Source organism: Scyliorhinus torazame, chromosome 16 (assembly GCF_047496885.1).
Source record: "Scyliorhinus torazame isolate Kashiwa2021f chromosome 16, sScyTor2.1, whole genome shotgun sequence".
In the NCBI taxonomy this organism is placed as follows: Eukaryota; Metazoa; Chordata; class Chondrichthyes; order Carcharhiniformes; family Scyliorhinidae; genus Scyliorhinus; species Scyliorhinus torazame.
In genome coordinates this window covers 101,621,075-101,644,064 of record NC_092722.1, presented here as the reverse complement: position 1 = coordinate 101,644,064, position 22,990 = coordinate 101,621,075, and the positions used below count along the sequence as shown (strand labels likewise).

The window sequence follows — 22,990 nt, the reverse complement described above, 5'->3', positions numbered from 1 at the left end:
GAGAGCGACACAAGCCGATATTCGAACCAATGGACCCTGGCATTGTGAAGCAACAGTGCTAATCACTATGCCACCGTACTGCGGGACCAGAAAGTCCCACTGCATCAGAGAGGATGGTGTTGTAAACATCATCGAAGATTATTGATAGGTCGATGCAATTTGTAAAAAGGTAGTTGAAGTTCCGTGGCAGTGCCAGTAACCTGATTGGAGGGATTCAAATATGGAAGTGTGGGGGAAAATGGACCCAGATTTGAGAAGTGACAACATGTCCAATATTTGTGGAGAGGAAAGTAAAATTGGAGATGGGACAGCAATCTGCTGAGACAGTGGGGTCAAGTGGGGAGGGGTGATCATAGATTCGAAGGGATTGGGCCGGTAAACAGTACCTGAGGAGAGAGAGGAGAGAGCCATTAATAATATCAGCTAACATGGGTCCCAAGAGGTAGGGTGGTCAACTGTTTGAGTGGAGTCGGATTGAGACATAGAAGTTCTGCTGATAGAATCAAAAAGTTCCTCAATTTTGGAATATAAGTGCAAATCACTTCTTAAATGTTTGTTCTGCCTTCTTAAATTCAGAATGTATGATACCTTACAGCTTTTCTTTTTACAAATGTTATAAGCGAGTACAAACGGGTTTCTTTGAACAGTAAATCAGCATATGGATCTTTGCAACAAAGGCAACTGGCATGTAGGAGCTATTTTTAGGAGTACCCACCTGTTAAACGGTCACTGGGGAATAGAATGAAAAATGCTTCAATGTCGTTCATCCACACTTTTATTCTGAAATTACACTCCTGAATTCTAATGTTTGACTTTACAGGGATGTAATGTGTGCTGAAATAATACAAAAGCAATGCTCTGTGTAATAGCCCCACTCCCCATTATGTTTTGTGCTGATCAATCAGTGAAGATTTCTGGCATATCCATTGGAGTAATGTTATAGGCCAGGCTTTGAGACTGTGTCTTAGGTGCTGCTATACATTGCTCACAGTCTCCCATCCAATGAGGTGAGCATGTCCTAGGCACATGGTCTCGTCTGCTGAAAATAACTTCGGACCCAGTATGCTGACAAATGCTACTTGTGTCGTGGTGACAGGTTGCCCATTGCTTATTGCCACTACCTCACTAACGTCAAGGTTAACTCTCAACCAACCCCCGGGCTGTTGGTTCCTCTTGTCCCAAGGGTCTCCAGGATTGCAGAGGTGTCCCACATCTCATCTCTCAGCTTCTACTGGGTAACTGCCATTGCTAGATTCTCACATCACACCATCCACTGGGCCAGTCAAAAGGTATTGTTTTATTGGTTTAACGTAGTATTAATGTATTGACTAGCTTGTAGAGACGAATATAGAATTGAAAGTAGCATGCTGTCTCACATACACTCGCAAAGCCTCTGTGGTTCTATTGAACTCCAGTGCTGAGAATTTGATTTAAAAGTCGTCATTGGGTTTCGTTTGTGCTCGAGTTCAGGACTTGTTGGATGGTGTATTTTTATCTTATTAAGCGACTGAAGCGATTGCTTGCCACAGATGAATTAGCTATTCAGCTGACGTCACAGATTCTTATCGAATGATCTCATCTCCCATCCATTCTGGGGTCCATTTCTCAAATTCAGTTTCATTACAAAGTCGGTTCTCAGTTTGAAACAAATTTCAGATGACTCAGGGTCTGCTTTGATTTTTGTATAGTAATATGATATCACGGCCTATAATTAGATTATTGCTTAGAGAGGATTTGCTCCTAGAATTAATGTACACAACAGCTGCAAAAAGAGTTCTTCTGGAAGGGCAATGTTTCCTCTGCTGATTTCTGCTGTTCTGAGTGTCAGCAACATGTGGTCAGCTGAGAGCAATCAATGCATCAGTAATATTGACTGGTCGTCTAATCATAGATTTAATATCACCAACTTTCAACCTCATAGGTATTGAGGAAGGACCTGCACTGAGATAGCTTATATGGAGATTTCCTTCAAAGGCACTGGTTATACACTGCGCTACGTCAGCAGACAGAAGTTATCAGCATTTAAAAAGCAGACTGGAAAGATTTTTTTCCATTTATTCATAGGATGTTGGTGTCGCTGGCAAGATCGATATTTATTCACCATCCCTCCTTGTCTTTGAGGATGTGATGGAGAGCTGACTTCCTGAGCTGCTGCAGTTTGTGTGGTGTAGATACACCCACAGTGCTGATAAGGAGGGGAGTCCAGGATGAATATTTGATTCCGGGTGATATGTTACTGCACAGTATCTTTTAAGACTAAAATGCTACTTTGTGAATGAACCACCTTTTTGTAAATTGAACCGAAACTGAAATATATAGAAAAACAGAAATGATTTCTAAAGTGAAGCTATCGAGAGGACACATTCATCAGAGGTGTTTGGAACAGTGAGAGTGAACCTTCAAGTTTGTGTTTCTAATGAGATAGTTTTGTTTGAAGGGAGTGTGAGTCGGAATTATGGAATTAGATGAACAGCATGGTCCTCCCAATCTTCCATCATCGGCTTCCAATGAATTAGCTTACTACAGGGGTCATAAGTCTGTGGAATTACTCCCAGTCATAGAGTCATAGAATCCATAGAATCCCTATAGTGCAGAAGGAGGCTATTCTGCCCATCGAGTCTGTACTGACCCTTTGAAAGAGCATCCTACCTAGGCCCAATCCCACACCCTATCCCTGTAACCCTTTAACCCTCATCTAACCTCTGGACACTAAGTGGCAATTTAGCATGGCCAATCCACCTAATCTGCACATCTTTTGACTGGCTTTGCTCATGTGTCCATATTCTACAAGTAGATAGCTCCAGGGACAGTTTGAAGAGGCCTGTTGCACTAATCCTATTAGGGGCTGGTTTAGCACAGTGAGCTAAACAGCTGGCTTGTAATGCAGAACAAGGCCAGCAGCGCGGGTTCAATTCCTGTACCGGCCTCCCCGAACAGGTGCCGGAATGCGGCGACTAGGGGCTTTTCAGAGTAACTTCATGGAAGCCTACTTGTGACAATAAGCGATTATTATTAACTGTCCCACTCTATGTCCATTATCATGATTTGTGTAACTAAGAGCTAAAGCAATGCATAACGTGGGGCCTGAAATCCCTGAATTAAAGGATGGCAGAAAGGAGGAGGTATTGTCATTGGACTGGTGACCCAGGGTAATGCTCTGGAAACCCTGGTTTGAATCTCACATTGGCACATTGTGGAATTTGAGTTGAAAAGTCTAACGATTGTCGTTAAAAACCCATCTGGTTCGCTAATGTCCTTCAGGGAAGGAAATCTGCCATCCTTACCTGGTCTGGCCTACGTGTGTCTCCAGACCCATTGTCATGTTGTTGACTCTTAAATATCCTCTGAACAAGGGCAATTAGGGATGAGAAACAAATGTTGGTCTTGCCAGTGACGCGCAACTCCTGTAAATGAATTTTTAGAAAGAATTTATCTAAGCCCCACTTCACTGCAAACTAGACTCGGTTTGTAAATATACCCTTAGATTGATGATCCTGAAGTCAGGAGGTGATCGGTACAATGAGAGTATGCCATTCTTCAATTATAAAGGTCGCGATTTTTAAATTAATTTACGGGATGTGGGCATCTCTGGTTCGTCCAGCATTTATTGCCCATCCCTAGTTGCCCTTCAGAAGGTGGTGGTGAAGTGTCTTTTTGAACCGCTGCAGTCCATGTAGTGTAGGTACACCCACTTTGCTGTTAGGAGACAATTATATAATGTTGACCCAGCGATAGTAAAAGAACGTCGATATATATTTTTTCATTCATGGATAATGTGGGCATCGCTGGCTGTGCCAGCATTTATTGCCCATACCTAATTGCCCTCGAGTGGCTCAGTCGGCCTTTCAGAGGGCATTTAAGAGTCAACCACGTTGTTGTTGGTCTGGAGTCGCATGTAGGCCAGACCAGGTAAGGATGGCAGATTTCCTCCCCGAAAGGACATTGTGAACCAGATGAGCTTTTTACAACATTCGATAATTTCAATTTAACCATCTACAGTGGTAGTATTTTAACCTGGACCCCAGACCCCTTCAGTCTCTGGATTACTGGTTCAGCGACAATAGCACTGCACTACCACCTCTCCAAGTCAGGATGGTGAATGACTTGGAGGGGAACTTTCAGTTGCTGATATTCCCAGGTATCTGCTTCCCTTGTCCTTCTAGATAGTGGTGGTCGTAGTTTTGCAAGATGCTGTTTAAGGACACTTGGTGCAGTGCATCTTGTGGATGGTATACATGGATGTTACTGTTCATTGGTGGTGGAGGGATTAAATGTTTGTGGAAGGGGGAGCAATCGGGTGGGCTGCTTTGCCCTGGATGGTGTTGAGCTTCTTGAGTGTTGTTGGAGCTGCACTCATCCAGGCAAGTGGAGAGTATGCCATTACACTGGTAATTGTAGATGGTGGACAGGCTTTGGGAAGTCACGTGAGTTACTCGTCTCAGGATTTCTTGCCTTTAACCTGTTCTTGTAGCCACAGTAGTTGTATAGGAAAGGAGGCCACCAGCCAGAGAGGCCGGCCCGCCGATCGGCGGGCCCCGATCGTGGGCCAGGGCACATCGGAGGCCCCCCCACCCCCACAGGGTCGGACCCCCTTCCATCCCCACAGGCCCCCCCCGCCCCGACCCTTCCACGCCGAGGTCCCGCCGACAGGGAGCAGGTGTGGACGGCGCCGGCGGGACTCGGCGTTTTCACGACGGCCGCTCGACCCATCCCGGACCGAGAATCGGTGGGCCGGCCGCGTAGAGCGGCCCACGACTGGCGCCGCGCCAACCACACCGGTGCCAATGGCGCTGATTCTCCGCTCTGCGGAGAATCGCTTGCCGGCGTCAGGGCGGCGTGCCACGATTCGCGCTGGTCGCGGGGATTCTCCGGCCCGGCCCCGGGCTGAGAGAATCCCGCCCGGGGATATTTGGGGGGCCTCCTCCTCCAGTGAGTTGTGTCCACCACCATTCACAGTTGGTTGTAGCAGGGCTGCAGAGCTTAGATCTGATCAGTTGGTTGTGGAATCGCTTAGCTCTGTCAATTACCTTTTGCTATGCTGTTTTGCACACAATTAATCCTGTATTGTAGGTTCACCAGGTTGACACCTCATTTCTCGGTCTGCCTGGTGTTGCTCCTGGCATGTCCTCCTGCACTCCTCATTGAACCACGGTTGATCCCCTGGCTTGGTGGTAATGGCAGTGTGGGGGATATGCCGGGCCATAAGCTTACAGAGTCTGGGTGAGTGCAATTCTGCTGCTGCTGATGGTCTACTGCCCCTTGGGGGCCTCTTTACCTTAGTTGGCTGGACAGCTGGTTTATTATGCCAAGCGAGGCTAACTGTGTGAGTTCAATCCCCATACCGGCGGAATGTATTCATCACAGCCCATCTTCTCAACCTTGCCCCCCGCCTGAGATGTAGTGACCCTCAGGTTAAACCACCACTAGTCAACTCCCCCGCCCTCAAAGAGGACGCCTATGGTCATCTGGGACTATGGCTATTTGGTTTTACTTTACTGCACCTCATGGCTGCCCAGTCTTAAGTTGCTGGATCTTCTCTGAATCTATCGCATTTAGCACGGTGGTAGCGCTGTATAACATAAAGCTGAATGGATGGATTTTTGTTTCAGCTAGTGACATTGTACTGAATTTATAACCTGGAAATTGTTTTTATTCATGATAGAATGCAAGAGGACAACTTCGAAGCTTCTACGTCCATATCTCAACTTCTGAGGGAGAGCTATTTAGCTGAAGTCAGAATACATCAAGAGCACTGTGAGAAAAGCAGGTCAGAAGGTACCTCACAGCATTTCTATTATGGCAGTAAATCTGGGGTTCCCCAAGATTTAGATGGTCAGGATGAATCTCCTGACTTGTCTGCATTTTTGAGTCAGGAAGAATTGGACAAAAGCGTAAATTTAGCTCAGCAAGCCATTGCCCAGTGTTCTCATGAAGTGAAGAAAGACGAAAAGCAGATCAATGTAGGTTGCCCCACCAAAGATTTATCTAACACTTTGAAACCTGCTGGGAATAGGAACGCTTTAGATCCTGCACGTTCCTCAGGTTCCCCAGAGCAATTGAACAATCAATCGTACCACTGTGAGAATTTAACCAGGAGTCCCAGCAACTTGAAAGAAACACACAGAGAATTCAGGAAGCAGTCGAAGAACAGCCCTTACTCTACTGAAGCAGATGCGAAAAAAGATTATTTAACTAAAGCTGCGGATTTTATCGAGGAGTTATCTTCACTCTTTAAGACAACAAGTACAAAGCGTGTTAAACCTAGAACCTGTAAGAACTCTCGAAGCAGGGTGCAGACAAAATCCCACTCACAGGCTCAATATTCATCTTGGTCTGTTGACGAGAGGGAGAGGACACACGTGCCATTATCAGCTCAGGACTACGAAGAAACTATACCGAAGGAGGAATCTGAAGAAATAGCACAGGTCCCGGTTCTGTCAGCAGGCACCGAGACACTAACAGCAGAAGCTAAAACAACGGAAGTTCAGTCAACTGAAGTTCACACTGAAGGGAGTGAAGGGGATCCTCCACGCTTCATCCAGCGATTAAAGAGCAGAGAAGCAGCAGAAGGAAGCAGGGTCCAGCTCGAATGCGTTGTGACAGGATTACCAACACCAGACGTAAGGTAAGTGCCACCATAGGTTTGTGTTTACGAGTTGACAAATTGGTCGAGGTAATTAAACAGATTTGGGGGTTAATTCCCGGGCCTCAACTGGTCAGTATTCAATTTTGTTGGCTGCTATTGCATGGGGAAAAGTTCATGCACCCTATGGATGATTTCTGACCATGGTTTTAAATGTTTTGAAAACTGTGTATGGTTGTGTCTGAATTTTGAATCTGAGCTCCTGGCCAGAAGGATCTGCACCAGCAAAGTAATGTTGAAAAATTAGTCCTTTTCATCTTTTAAGTATGATGGAAATTAGACTTTTGTTATACAATGGTGTTTAAGGAAAATAGTTCAACTTTATGGCTTGTGAAGTATTTCTATATATTTGTAAAACCCTGCTAAGTATCTGTTATTTTCTATTTAGCTTTATTATAACAACTTGTCATTAATTTATTCAGCTTCTGGCTTCAAGAATTGAATGATTTTAAGTGATAAACATAGATTGCAACGTGTGTGATCTGGAAATAACTTCATTCTGCGTTTACAAAGTGTAAGCAACCAAAAGGATTCAGTGAAATTTGAGGAAAGCTGGCGATTTACTTGGTTTACAACACTTGTGATAATCATTTCGAGGTTGTTATTTGGTATAGATTAACTGCATATATTCCAAGGCTAGTGCCATTGGCTCATTTGGTGAGGCTGCAGCTCGATGGGCGGAAAGGCCTCTTCTCTACTGTATTATTCTGTGATTAATTTTGGTAACTTTGATTCAAGAGATATCATTAACAGAACACAGTTTTCCAGGATGACAAAGTCCATTTTATACTGTAGAAATCTTGGATTTTTACTGTTGTTTTGCGGATCACAGTCCATGATTCCACCTAGTTTTGCAAGCAATGTGCAAATCATTGGGCCTTGAAGTGAGCTTGTTGCATTTCAGCTGTTTGTTGTTGCTTAAGATGACTTGAAACAGTAAAGTTTGGTAGCCTTGCTCTCACAGTATTCAAGTTGCCCTTTGTTTTGTTAAACGTGTCATGATTTATGACATTGAACAATCGCTAATTGTCTATCACATATAATTTAAGCATTGCCTGAATATATATTTAGATTGACAATGTCTGATCAGGCATTTCATTATTCCACCATCACCAGGGAGTTTGCTAACTTGTCATTGGCTTCACAGAACTCACAGTGAAAAATGTAACATCTTAATTACATGTTCTTACACATGGATGCCCAGTATAAATTGTATTGAGTATTGAGACAACGGTCTTCTGCACTCAGGTATAGGAAATCCAGGTAAAATTGGGGCGACAAGGTGGCACAGTGGTTAGCACTGCTGCCTCACAGCACCAAGGACCCGGTTCGATTCTGACTTCAGGATTTTGCACATTCTTCCCGTGTCTGCATGGGTTTTCCCCGGCTACTCCGGTTCCCTCCCACAGTCCAAAGATGCGCAGTCTAGGTGGCTTGGCCATGCTAAATTGTCCCTCGGTGCCCAAAAGTTTAAGTGGGGTTATGGGGATAGGGTGGGGACATGGCCTGGGTGCGGTGCTCTTTCGGAGGGTCGGTGCAGAGTCGATGCGTCAAATTACCAACTTCTGCACTGTAGGGATTCTATAATTCTATGAATCTACGAATAAGAACACTGGTAGAAACACCTCCTCGGTTGAACTTGGAACAAACGTAAGAGCTTTGGGTAACCATTTTTTTTCTCAAAGCTACTGCATAAACACGAAGAGTATTCACACTCTTTATCTCTCCTAAGTGAAACATTTTCACAAAACCCAATTCCAAACGGCTGTTTTCCTCCCTGTCAATGTTTCCAGCATATTATGACCTTTGTTGGACATTCTTGTATATCCCTTGCTCTTATTCCAGACCTAAGGCAACACAGCTTTTTATAAAAATGCAGCATTGAAATGAAATGAAAATCGCTTATTGTCACGAGTAGGCTTCAATGAAGTTACTGTGAAAAGCCCCTAGTCGCCACATTCCGGCGCCTGTTCGGGGAGGCTGGTACAGGAATCGAACGTGCTGCTGGCCTGCCTTGGTCTGCTTTCACAGCCAGCAATTTAGCCCAGTGTGCTAAACCAGCCCCATTGTAGGATAGTTTAACAAAATTCACTTTCCCTTTATAGATAGGTAGATCGTGAATGTATATAAAACCTTTTCTTGGTGGCTCAGTGAAGTATGTTACAGACAGGAAGGGAGATTAATTTAAACAGCCCTCTCACAACCTATTCGTAAACAGAAAGGTGTTTTTGATTTTTGATTTCTCCCTTTCTAAGCGGTGGTATATTTTCCCCAACCTTTCAGTTTGGAGTGATCTGATCCTCTATCAATAATCCCAGAGCAAACTCGGGGTAAGGTCAAATAGGGAGGTTTGTTTATTTTACACACACATAAAATGTGGGGAGGGGGTTTCACAATGATCGCCCCTTTTGCACTCATTCAATAAAGTAGGGGTAAGGGAAAGAGAGGGGACAGAGCAAGATCACAGTAAAAACAAGAGCTATGGTTTCACATGAATCCAGAGCCCAGAAAAGTTTACTGATGTATTGCTACAGAAGTCAGCAGGCTTAAACTGCTGCTACCTGTCAGGTGGTAAAATGGTAGACTGCCTGAGTTCAGTTCCACAGGCAATATTACAGGGAGAGGTCAAGTGACATACTTCTTCTCCTGGGTTTTGGAAAAAGTATTTTACCAGGCGGGGAATCCTGAGAGGTTTAGTAGAAGAGTCAGGGTCCTTTTTGTCCTTGCAGACAGATCGTCACCATGGCCTAAGTAATGTAAAGGGTGTTTGTGCATTTTTTGGAACTTGATTTTCTGCAATCACAAGGGGCATTAGGGCCTCTTTAAAGATAACGAGGACCCTGTTGATTTTCTAAAGGCCAGAGATTCCTCTGGTATGAGTCATGGTTAGTCAGACATGTCAAGGTAAAGCCTTTGTCTATTTTTTAAACAAGATAATAATTTCATAAAGTAGCCAAGTTGATGTAGATGTATATATATATATTTTTTTCCTTCCTGTTTTCGGGATGGGATAAATGGGAATGTGTGATCACATCTGGTCAGATAGTGGAGCATGCGCCTCTGAAAACTGATTATTCTATTGATTTACCTGCTGACAAGCAGAGAAACACAGATGCAGGCAAGACCAATTATTCAATTTGTATTCCAAAGTTAATTTGTGTGCAAAATGTGGTAAACCACTGTTACACCTATATTAGGTGATGTAAGGTAGGACCTGTACTACAGGTTCACCGGTAGCCCCTGCCTGCTGGCTCCGCCCAATAGGCGGAGTATAAATATGTGCGTCCTCCATTCAGCAGCCATTTTGCCAGCTGCTGTGGGAGGCCACACATCTTAGAGCAATAAAGCCTCAGTTGTATCCAACCCTAGTCTTTGTTCAATTTGTCGTGCCTCAATTTATTGCTCTAAGATTTTCGAAAAGATGGACCTCCGAATCCATCCAGATCGCCTGCAGCTGGATCCGCAATCAAGCGACTCCAAAAAGGACTTTAATCACTGGCTAGCTTGCTTCGAGGCGTATATCAACTCGGCATCCACCCCTGTTCCAGAGGCTCAGAAGATACAGATCCTGTCTCAAGGTTGAGCTCCAGCATGTTTCCGCTGATCCAGGACGCCCCGAACTATGCAGACGCCATGGCGCTTCTCAAAGAAAACTACGCATAGAAGACGAACACGCTCTTCGCCAGGCACACCCTCGCCACTCGCTCTCAACTCCCTGGTGAGTCCATTGAAGACTTCTGGTGGGCCCTAAGCCCACTCGTCCGGGACTGTGACTGTAAGTCCGTTACAGCCACTGAACATTCAAACCTCCTTATGCAGGACGCGTTCGTAACGGGGATTGGGTTGGACCTCATATGCCAAAGACTGTTAGAAGGGGCCACGCTCGACCTAGCTGAAACAAAGAAGCTAGCGCTCTCCATGACGGTTGCCTCAAGTAACATTCAGGCCTACCCCACCAGCCGCGCTGCCCACCCCTCCTACCCCTCGTGGACCTCACAGACGGCCGCCCCAGTGGGGGCCTTACCCAGCCAGTGTGCCTGCACCACACGCCAGCCCGCGCACCCCGGGGGTCCCCGATGTTACTTTTGCAGCCAGCAGAAGCACCCTCGCCAACGCTGCCCAGCCCGCGCTGCCCTTTGCAAGGCTTGCGGCAAAAAGGGGCACTTTGCCGCTGTGTGCCAGGCCCGCGCAGTCGCCGCTATCGCCCCCACACCCCCTAGCCTACACACAATGGGCGCCGCCGTCTTCATCTCCCCGGACCATGCTCGGCCAATGGGCGCCGCCATCTTCACCTCCCGGGGCCAGTGGGAGCTGCCATCTTCACCTCCTGGGGCCATGTGCGGCCAGTGGGCGCTGCCATCTTCTCCCCCTCAGTCCATGTGCAGTCCATGGGCGCCGCCATCTTGTCCAACACCCGCAACGTGTGGCACATGGATCTTCAGGCGCCGCCACGTGTCTCCCCCACGGGGCATGGACACCGACAGCATTCCATGACCTCGGCCTCCCAGGCTGCCCATCATCCGACGTCAGCGATGACCAACCACGACTCGCCTCAGTGACGATCGACCAGTCTCGGCTGCACAACCTGGCCACCGCATCGACCAGTGTGAAAATCAACGGCCACGTGACCTCATGCCTGCTGGACTTTCGGAGCACCGAAAGCTTCATACACCCGGATACGATAAGGCGCTGCTCCCTCGCGGTACACCCTGCCAACCAAAGAATTTCCCTGGCCTCTGGATCCCATTCCGTCGCGATCCGGGGGTTCTGCACGGTCACACTCACGGTCCAGGGCGTAGAATTCAGCGTCTTCCGCCTCTACGTCCTCCCTAACCTCTGCGCTGCCCTACTACTCGGCCTGGACTTCTAGTGTAACCTCCAGAGCCTAACCCTCAAATTCGGCGGGCCACTACCCCCCCTCACTGTGTGCGGCCTCGCGACCCTAAAGGTCGATCCGCCTTCCCTCTTCGCCAATCTAACCCCGGATTGCAAACCCGTCGCCACCAGGAGCAGACGGTACAGCACCCAGAACAGGATCTTCATCAGGTCCGAGGTCCAGCAGCTGCTTCGGAAGGGCATTATCGAGGCCAGCAACAGCCCCTGGAGAGTCCAAGTGGTAGTCGTTAAACCTGGGGAGAAACAGTGAATGGTCGTGGACTACAGCCAGACCATCAATTGGTACACGCAGCTCGATTCGTACCCCCTCCCACCCATATCTGATATGGTCAATCAGATTGCACAGTACCGGGTCTTCTCAACGGTAGTCCTCAAATCCGCCTACCACCAGCTCCCCATTCGTAAATCAGACCGCCCATACACCGCTTTCGGTCGTCTCTATCACTTCCTCAGGGTTCCCTTCGGCGTCAGTAACGGGGTCTCGGTCTTCCAAAGGGAGATGGACCGAATGGTCGACTGGTACGGTTTGCGGACCACCTTCCCGTACCGAGACAACATCACCATCTGCGGCCATGACCAGCAGAACCACGAGGTCAACCTTGCCAAATTTCTCCACACCGCCACTCTCCTGAACCTCACCTACAACAACGAGAAGTGCGTGTTTAGCACGACCCGCTTAGCCATACTCGGCTATGTGGTCCAGAACTGAGTTCTGGGGCCCGTTCCGACCGCATGCACCCCCTCATGGAGTTTCCCCTCCCCCAAGGCCCTCAAACGCTGCCTGCGGTTCTTCTCGTACTACGCCCAGTGGGTCCCAGGCTATGCGGACAAGGCCCGCCCACTCATTCAGTCCACCCATTTTCCCCTGATGGCCGAGGCACAGCAGGCCTTCGCCCGTATCAGAGCCGATATCACAAAGGCCGGGATGCATGCAATAGACGAGACACTGCCCTTTCAAGTCGAGAGCGACACATCGGACGTCGCCCTAGCTGCCGCCCTCAATCAGGCAGACAGACCCGTGGCATTCTCTTCCGGCACCCTTCATGCCTCAGTAATTCGGCACTCATCCGTCGAAAAAGAGGCCCAAGCTATCATTGAAGCTGTGTGGCATTGGAGGCATTACCTAGCCGGCAGGAGATTCACTCTCCTCACTGACCAACGGTCGGTAGCCTTCATGTTCAATAAAATACAGCGGGGCAAGATCAAAAACAATAAAATCTTGAGGTGGAGGATCGAGCTCTCCACCTATAATTACGATATTTTGTATCGCCCCAGCAAAACGAGCCCCCAGATGCCCTATCCCAAGGTACATGTGCCAGCGCACAAGTAGACCGACTCCGGACCCTGCATGACAGCCTTTGTCACCTGGGAGTCACACGGTTGTACTATTTCACAAAGGCCCGCAACCTGCCCTACTCCGTCGAGGAAGTACGGACAATCACCAGGGACTGCCAGGTCTGTGCAGAGTGCAAGCCGCCCTTCTACCGGCCGGACCGTGCGCGCCTGGTGAAAGCCTCCCGCCCCTTTGAACACCTCAGTGTGGATTTCAAAGGGCCCCTCCCCTCCACCAACCAAAATACGTATATTCTCAGTCGATGAGTACTCCAGGTTCCCCTTCGCCATCCCCTGCCTCGACATGACGTCTGCCAGCGTCATCAAAGCCCTAAATACTATCTTAGCTCTGTTCGGTTTTCCCGCCTATATCCACAGTGACAGTGATGAGCTGCGTCAGTTCCTGCTCAGCAGGGGTATCGACTCCAGCAGGACGACCAGCTATAACCCCCGGGGAAACGGGCAGGTAGAGACGGAGAATGGGACGGGTATGGAGGGCTGTCCAACTGGCCCTACGGTCCAGGAACCTCCCAGCCTCTCGCTGGCAGGAGGTCCGCCCTGATGCACGCCACTCCATTCGGTCACTGCTGTGCACCGCTACAAACAACACACCCCATGGATGTCTTTTTGCCTTCCCCAGGACGTCCACATCCGGGGTGTCGCTCCCGGCTTGGCTCGCAACTCCAGGACCAGTCCTGCTCCACAGGCACGTCCGCCTCCACAAGGCGGACCCGTTGGTGGAAAGGGTGCAATTGCTCCATGCCACCCCCCGACGGCCGCCAAGATACTGTCTCCCTCAGGGACCTGGCACCAGCAGGTTCCACACACACACACCTCTCCGGCCTGGCGCTACCCCCCCCCCCCCCCCCCCCCCCCCGGCGCTCCTAGCATTAACCCCATCAGGACCATCCGTCCTTCCCCTGCCCACGCCCGAGGATGAAGAGGATTTTGGCATGCTCCGGAGTCACTGAACATCAGGCCAGCATCGACATCGTCGCCACCGCTACGTCGCTCCCAGCGGAACATCAAGGCACCAGACCGGTTTAACCTCTAACTGGTCCGCCGGACTTCAAAAGACATTTTTTATCTGATCAAATACTGTAAATATAAATTCATTGCTGTATATAGTTCTCCACCACCCCCGCCGGACTCAATTTTAACAGGGGGTGAATGTGGTAAACCACTGTTGCTCCTGTATTAGATGAGGTAAGGTAGGACCTGTACTACAGGTTCGCCGGTAGTCCCTGCCTGCTGGCTCTGCCCAGTGGGCGGAGTATAAATATGCGTGTGCTCCATTCAGCAGCCATTTCGCCAGCTGCTGTGGGAGGCCACACATCTTAGCACAATAAAGCCTCAGTTGTATCCAACTCTAGAGTTTGTTCAATTGATCGTGCCTCACAAAACCATGGCCAGAATTTTGCGATCGCCATGAGAGCATGTGGTTGACCTGATCCTTCGCAAAATGGGGTGCGGTGATGTTGGGCTGCACGAAGATACACTAATCCCACTTCCCAGCACTTGGCCCACAGTCTCGCATGTTGTGACATTTCAAGTGCTGATCCAAGTATTTTTGACAGATTGTGCGGCTTGCTGCCTCTGCTAGCCTCCCAGTCAGGGCGTTCCAGATTCCCCAGATTGTGCGGCTTGCTCCCTCTGCTAGCCTCCCAGGCAGGCGTTCCAGATTCCCCAGATTGTGCGGCTTGCTGCCTCTGCTAGCCTCCCAGTCAGGGCGTTCCAGATTCCCAGATTGTGCGGCTTGCTCCCTCTGCTAGCCTCCCAGTCAGGGCGTTCCAGATTCCCCAGATTGTGCGGCTTGCTCCCTCTGCTAGCCTCCCAGGCAGGCGTTCCAGATTCCCCAGATTGTGCGGCTTGCTGCCTCTGCTAGCCTCCCAGTCAGGGCGTTCCAGATTCCCCAGTTTGTGCGGCTTGCTGCCTCTGCTAACCTCCCAGTCAGGGCGTTCCAGATTCCCCAGTTTGTGCGGCTTGCTCCCTCTGCTAGCCTCCCAGGCAGGGCATTCCAGATTCCCAGATTGTGCGGCTTGCTGCCTCTGCTAGCCTCCCAGTCAGGGCGTTCCAGATTCCCCAGATTGTGTGGCTTGCTCCCTCTGCTAGCCTCCCAGTCAGGGCATTCCAGATTCCCAGCACCCTTTGGGTGAAATTTATTTTCCTCAAATCCCCTCTAATCTCCTGCTGCTTACCGTAAAATTATGTCCTCTTATTATTGACCCTTCAACTTCTATCCACCCTGTCATGCCCCTCATAATCCTATACATTTCAATCAGGTTCCCCCCCACCCCTCCTCAGCCTTCTTTGCTCCAAAGAAACCAACCCAAGCTTATCCAGCCTCTCTTCATTGCTAAAACGCTCCATCCCAGGCAGCATCCTGGTGACTCTCCTCTGCAGCCTCTCTAGTACAATCACATCCTCCCTGGGGGGCTGGATTCTCCGTTTGGGAGACCAGAAAAACGACCACTGATTCTCTGCTCGGGGATGGGGGGGAGGGAGGGGGGCGCAAGCAAGGAGGCAGCGTAGAGCTCCCAGGTCTAGCTGCCGATACATATGGCTTGAACATTTCTGGGTCTGTGGCCGTGCATGTGCACTGCGACGGCTTGCAGAGGCCGTGCCGTGCTTCGTGGTGGACTCAGAATGCGGAACCGGACCGCAAAATTAGTACCCCCCTTTGACCCGTAGCACACCCCGGACCGCCCCACCACAGTGCCCCTAGCCCTGAATGAAGCCCCCCCCTGCCTGCGGATCAGCTATCTGTGGCGGCGCCAGACTGGGTCCGCAGCCGCCACACGAAGTTCACGACGGGTGAGACCACACGTGTCCCACGCCATTGGAAACTCGGCTGGTCAGGGACGGAGCATCGCGGGCGGGCCGCAGGCAATGGCCGGAGGCCATGGATACAGTGTGCGGCGTACTTTTCAGGGACGGAGCATCGTGGGCGGGCCGCAGGCAATGGCCGGAGGCCATGGATACAGTGTGCGGCGTACTTTTCAGTGGGCGGAGCATCGGGAAATTGGGGATTCTCCGCCCCCTCGCCGAACGCAATTTTGGCATCGGGGATCGGAGAATCCAGCATGTCGTGCGGTGGCCTGAACTGCACATTGTACTCCAGCTGTGACCTAATCATGGCTCCAATATAACCTCCTGCTTTATAATTTATGCCACGACTGATAACAGCAAGCGCCCATATGCCTTCTGAACTACACTGAACCTGTCCTGCCACCTTCAGGGATCTGTGGATAAGCACCGCAAGATCCCTCTGTTCCTCTGAGCTTCCTTGTGTCCTGCCATTCATTGAAGACTCCCTTGTCCTGTTACTCCTTCCAAACAGCATCATCTCATATGCTTCAGGGTTAAATTCTATCTGCAACTGCTCTACCCAGCTGACCAATCCGTCTATATCCTCCTGTAACCGAAGACCTTCTTTTTCACTGTCACTGGCCAATCTTCGTATCATCTGTAAACTTACTTATCATCCCCCCCACACGCATTTTCTTCTATATCATTTATATATATCACAAACAATAAGAAACCTAGCACTGATCCCTGTGATACGCCACTGGACAGCAGTCTCCAGTCACACAAACAGCCTTCGACCACAATCCTCTGTGTCCTATCACTAAGCCAATTTTGGATCCACGTTACTCTGGAGGTGATTTTATCTTCTTTATCAGTCTCCCATGTGAGACCTTGTCAAAGGCTGTGCTGATATCCATATTGTAATATCCCAATATGGAACCTAGGGGTTGGAAATGCTTGTCTTCCCCTTCCTTCTTTCAGTCTATGGGATCCTCTGCTAGGGGTGGGGTATCTCAATTAACCCATGTACATAAGATCGTCCAGTAAGTCCCCGACAGAGCAGGAACCTGGTAGGGATCTACCGGGTAGTACACATAACATTTGTGTAAATAAAACTTTGTTTCTGATTTTACTTGGTATGGACCCTCCGTGTCCCCATTAACACCTGTGGTGCTGGATTATTAGTCTGGTGACAATACCACAATCTGCAGTAACCTGCTACATATGGTGATGTGAAAAGGTGCAAGAACTGAGATCAGCGGTAAGTTGGTGTGAGGATTGATGTGTTGGAGTCGGTTTGAGAAGGCATGGAGTCATAGAGTTCTACAGCACAGAAAGAGACCCTTCGGCCCAGGACCGCAAGAAACTTCAGAGAGTCGTGAACACAGCCCAGTCCATCACACGAACCTGCCTCCCATCCATTAACTCCATCTACACCTCCCGCTGCCTGGGGAAAGCGAGCAGCATAATCTTTTTTAAAAAATATATTTATTCAAATTTTTCAACACATTTTCATCAAAACCCCTCCCCCCCAACAAAAAGAAAGAAACAAAAACGCAACAATCAGAAATTATACGTTGGATTTCCCCCATGTACAATAACCCCCCATATAACATTTAAAAACACAAATAGGGAAAAAAAAAACACCTTCACCCAAACGCCACCCCAAGAGACCCCCCCCCCCAGGCAGGCAGCATAATCAAAGACGCCTCCCACCCGGCTTACTCACTCTTCCAACTTCTTCCATCGGGCAGGAGATACAGAAGTCTGAGAACACGCACAAACAGACTCAAAAACAGCTTCTTCCCCGCTGTTACCAGACTCCTAAATGACCCTCTTATGGACTGACCTCATTAACACTACACCCCTGTATGCTTCATCCGATGCCGGTGCTTATGCGGTTACATTGTGTACCTTCTGTTGCCCTATTATGTACTTTTTAAAATTTCCTTTTCTTTCCATGTACTTAATGATCTGTTGAGCTGCCCGCAGAAAAATACTTTTCACTGTATCTCGGTACACGTGACAATAAACAAATCCAATCCATCGTGTCTGTGCCAGCCATCATACACCATTCTATTTTCATCCCATTTTCCAGCACTTCGTCCGTAGCCTTCTATACTGTGGCGTTTCAAGTGCTCATCTAAATTCTTCCGAAATGTTGTGAGGGTTCCCACCTCAACCACCCTTTCAGCAAGTTCCAGATTCCCACAACCCTCTGGGTGAAAAGGTTTTTCCTCAAATCCCCTCTAAATCTCCTGCCCCTTACCTTAAATCTATGCCCCTGTTTAGTGACCCCGCTACTACTGGGAAACCTTTCTTTCTATTTCCCCGATCTATACCCGTCGTAATTTTGTACACCTCAATCAGTTCCCCTTCAGACATCTCTGCTCTAAGGAAAACAACCCCGGCCTAACGAGCTTCTCGTCATCGCTGAAACGTTCTAACCCAGGCAACATCATGGTAAATCTCCTCTGCACACTTTCTCGTGCAATCACAACCTTCATATAGTATGGCAACCAGAACTGGACACAGTACTCTAGATCTGACCTAACAAACATTTTATACAGCTCCATCATAACCTCCCTGCTCTTATATTCTATGCCTCAGCCAATAAAGGCAAGTATCCCAAATGCCTTTTTAACCACCTTGTCTACTTCCCCGCCCCTGGGCTGTCACCTGCTTCTTGTGGGCAGTGTTGGAAAGGCAGATGTTAATGTTGAGGCAAGGGTGTCAGTGAGAACATCAGTTCCTTTTAGATGCAGATATTGTGATTTGGTGGAGGAGATCAAACATGGATGGAGTTGCAGGTAGGGATGATGCTGACAGTGGAAGATATCCCCATACATACCATAGCTGTGCTTGAACTAGCACTGTAGTATTTGGAGGAGCAATATGAAGCCATAACGCAGATGTCATCCTTATCGAGTGATGATAGGTCTTGGCAGCATCAATAATGGCGCTAACATTTCATCAGAGGGTGTCTCCTAAATTTTCCATCACCATGAAGAAACTGTAAATCTCTAAACTTTGCAACTTAACAAGAAATTTCACAGGATGTGGGCATCACTTGGAAGGTCAGCATTGTTGCCCATCCCTAATTGCCCTTGAGACGGTGGTAGTGAGCTGCCCTCTTAAATTGTTGAAGTTGAAATTATGTAGATACACCCACGGTGCTGTTAAGGAGAGAGTTCCAGGATTTTGACCCAGTGACAGTGAAGGAACGGCAAGTCAGGATGGTGCATATGTGAAGGGGAACTTGCAGGTGTCAGCATGGATCTGCTGCCCTTGTCCTTTAAATTCATGGGTTGGAAGGTACTTTCAAAGGATTCTTAGTGAGTTGCTGCAGCGCATCTTGTAGATGGTACTCAGGGCTGTAACTGTCTATCGGTGGTGGAGGGAGTAGTGGATGGGGTGCCAATCAGGTGGTATGCTTTGTCCTGGATGGTGCCAAGCTGCTTGAGTGTTGTTGGATCTGCACTCATCCAGGCAAGTGGAGAGAATTCCATGACATTCCTGACTTGTGCCTTGTAGATGATGGACAGGTTTTGGGGAGTCAGGAGGTGAGTTACTTACCACTGTTATGGGCTAGGGTTTAGAGAACCCCAAAGTGTATCATGGAGTTCACCTCACCCACAACTTTTAATAGATTGTGGTATGGGGAGCACATGGCCCACTCTACAGGTGTGGTACAGCAGAAATGGAAAAGTATTTTTTAAAGCAAATCAATGTTTATTCTATGAACTCAAGTTAACCTTTTTAAAACATACAATGAACATCTGAGCAACCATTAACTCAAATACAACCTCCAAAGAGTACACCACTAAGTAATCCTTAATACATAGAACATAGAACATAGAACATTCCAGCGCAGTACAGGCCCTTTGGTCCTCAATGTTGCGCTGACCTGTGAAACCACTCTAAAGCCCATCTACACTATTCCCTTATCGTCCAGATGTCTATCCAATGACCATTTGAATGCCCTTAGTGTTGGCGAGTCCACTACTGTTGCAGGCAGGGCATTCCACGCTCTTACTACTCTCTGAGTAAAGAACCTACCTCTGACATCTGTCTTATATCTATCTCCCCTCAATTTAAAGCTATGTCCCCTCATGCTAGACATCACCATCCGAGGAAGAAAGCTCTCACTGTCCACTCTATCCAATCCTCTGATCATCTTGTATGCCTAAATTAAGTCACCTCTTAACCTTCTTCTCTCTAACGAAAACAGCCTCAAGTCCCTCAGCCTTTCCTCATAAGATCTTCCCTCCATACCAGGCAACAATCTGGTAAATCTCCTCTGCACCCTTTCCAATGCTTCCACATCCTTCCTATAATGCGGCGACCAGAATTGCACGCAATACTCCAAATGCGGCCGCACCAGAGTTTTGTACAGCTGCAACATGACCTCATGGCTCCGAAACTCAATCCCTCTACCAATAAAAGCTAACACACAGTACGTCTTCTTAACAACCCTCTCAACCTGGGTGGCAACTTTCAGGGATCTATGTACATGGACACCGAGATCTCTCTGCTCATCCACACTGCCAAGAATCTTACCATTAGCCCAGTACTCTGTCTTCCTGTTATTCCTTCCAAAATGAATCACCTCACACTTTTCTGCATTAAACTCCATTTGCCACCTCTCAGCCCAGTGCAGCAGCTTATCTATGTCCCTCTGTAACTTGTAGCATCTGTCTGCACTGTCCACAACTCCACCGACTTTAGTGTCATCTGCATATTTACTCACCCATCCTTCTACGCCCTTCTCCAGGTCATTTATAAAAATGACAAACAGCAGTGGCCCCAAAACAGATCCTTGTGATACACCACTAGTAACTGGACTCCAGTCTGAACATTTCCCATCAACCACCACCCTTTGTCTTCTTCCAGCTAGCCAATTTCTGATCCAAACTGCTAAATCACCCTGAATCCCATGCCTCCGTATTTTCTGCAGTAGCCTACCGTGGGGAACCTTATCAAACACTTTACTGAAATCCATATACACCACATCAACTGCTTTACCCCCATCCACCTGTTTGGTCACCTTCTCAAAGAACTCAATAAGGTTTGTGAGGCACGACCTACCCTTCACAAAACCGTGTTGACTATCTCTAATCAAATTATTCCTTTCCAGATGATTATACATCCTATCTCTTATAAACCTTTCCAAGATTTTGCCCACAACAGAAGTAAGGCTCACTGGTCTATAGTTACCGGGGTTGTCTCTACTCCCCTTCTTGAACAAGGGGACAACATTTGCTATCCTCCAGTCTTCTGGCACTATTCATGTAGACAAAGATGACTTAAAGATCAAAGCTCAGCAATCTCCTCCCTAGTTTCCCAGAGAATCCTAGGATAAATCCCATCCGGCCCAGGGGACTTATCCATTTTCACACTTTCCAGAATTGCTAACACCTCCTCCTTATGAACCTCAAGCCCTTCTAGTCTAATAGCCTGAATCTCAGTATTCTCCTCGACAACATTGTCTTTTTCCTGTGTGAATACTGACGAAAAATATTCATTTCACACCTGTCCTATCTCCTTGGACTCCAAGCACAACTTCCCACTACTGTCCTTGACTGGCCCTACTCTTACCCTAGTCATTCATTTATTCCTGACATATCTATAGAAAGCTTTAGGGTTATCCTTGATCCTACCTGCTAAAGACTTCTCATGTCCCCTCCTGGCTCTTCTTAGCTCTCTCTTTAGGTCCTTCCTTGCTAACTTGTAACTCTTGAGCGCACTAACTGAACCTTCATGTCTCATCTTTACATAAGCCTCCTTCTTCTTCTTGACAAATGTTTTGATTGCTTTAGTAAACCACGGTTCCCTTTCTCGACCACTTCCTCCCTGCCGGACAGGTACATACTTATCAAGGACACGCAGTATCTGTTACTTGAACAAGCTCCACATTTCCATTGTGCCCATCCCCTGCAGTTTTCCTCTCCATCCGATGCATCCTAAGTCTTGCCTCATCGCATCATAATTGCCTTTCCCCCAGTTATAACTCTTGCCCTGCGGTATATACCTATCCCTTTCCATCACTGAAGTAAACGTAATCGAATTGTGGTCACTATCACCAAAGTGCTCACTTACCTCCAAATCTAACACCTGTCCTGGTTCATTACCCAGTACCAAATCCAATAAGTCCCCCATAACAACTACCCTGTTGCTTTCGCTCCTATTCAGAATCATCTTTGCAACCCTTTCCTCTACATCTCTGGAACTTTTCAGAGGTCTAAAGAAAACCCCTAACAGGGTGACCTCTCCTTTCCTGTTTCTAACCTCAGCCCATACTACCTCAGTAGACGAGTCCACATCAAATGTCCTTTCTGCCACCGTAATACTGTCCTTGACTAACAATGCCACCCCTCCCCCTCTTTTACCACCTTCCCTGCGCTTACTAAAATATCTAAACCCCGGCACCTGCAACAACCATTCCTGTCCCTGCTCTATCCATGTCTCCGAAATGACCACAACATCAAAGTCCCAGGTACCAACCCATGCCGCAAGTTCAGCCACCTTTTTCTGGATGCTCCTGGCATTGAAGAAGACACACTTTAAACCACCTTCCTGCCTGCCGGTACACTCCTGCAATTTTGAAACCTTCCTCATGACCACACTACTCTCAAACTCCTGTATACTGGAGCTGCAATTCAGGTTCCCAAGCCCCTGCTGAATTAGTTTAAACCCTCCCGAAGAGCATTAGCAAATTTCCCCCCCCCCAGGATATTGGTACCCCTCTGGTGTAGACCATCCCTTTTGTAGAGGTCCCACCGACCCCAGAATGAGCCCCAATTATCCAGAAATCTGAAACCTTCCCTCCTGCACCATCCCTGTAGCCACGTGTTCAACTCCTCTCTCTCCCTATTCCTCGTCTCGCTATCACGTGGCACGGGTAACAACCCAGAGATAATAACTCTGTTTGTCCTAGATCTAAGTTTCCACCCTAGCTCCCTGAATTCCTGCCTTACATCCCTATCCCTTTTCCTACCTATGTCGTTGGTACCTATGTGGACCACGACTTGGGGCTGCTCTCCTTCCCCCTTAGGGATCCCGAAAACATGATCCGAGACATCACGGACCCTGGCACCTGGGAGGCAACACACCAACCGCAAGACTCTCTCGTTCCAACAGAATCTCCTATCTATCCCCCTAACTATGGAGTCTCCAATGACTAATGCTCTACTCTTCTCCCCCCTTCCCTTCTGAGCAACAGGGACCGACTCTGTGCCAGAGACCTGTACCCCATGGCTTACCCCTGGTAAGTCCCCCCCCCCCAAAAGTATCCAAAGCGGTATACTTGTT

The 22,990-nt window shown here is 48.3% G+C and overlaps 1 protein-coding gene across 1 annotated transcript in view; it reads left to right on the top strand.

The window, feature by feature from the left end:
- The first annotated feature begins 1,119 nt into the window (after positions 1-1,119).
- The window catches only part of mypn (myopalladin), a 400,028-nt gene continuing 378,157 nt past the window's right edge, over positions 1,120-22,990 (top strand). The window contains 2 exon segments of the mRNA XM_072478794.1: positions 1,120-1,289; positions 5,663-6,625. Coding sequence (XP_072334895.1) covers positions 5,664-6,625 — 962 coding nt within the window. The 5' untranslated portion in view covers positions 1,120-1,289; position 5,663.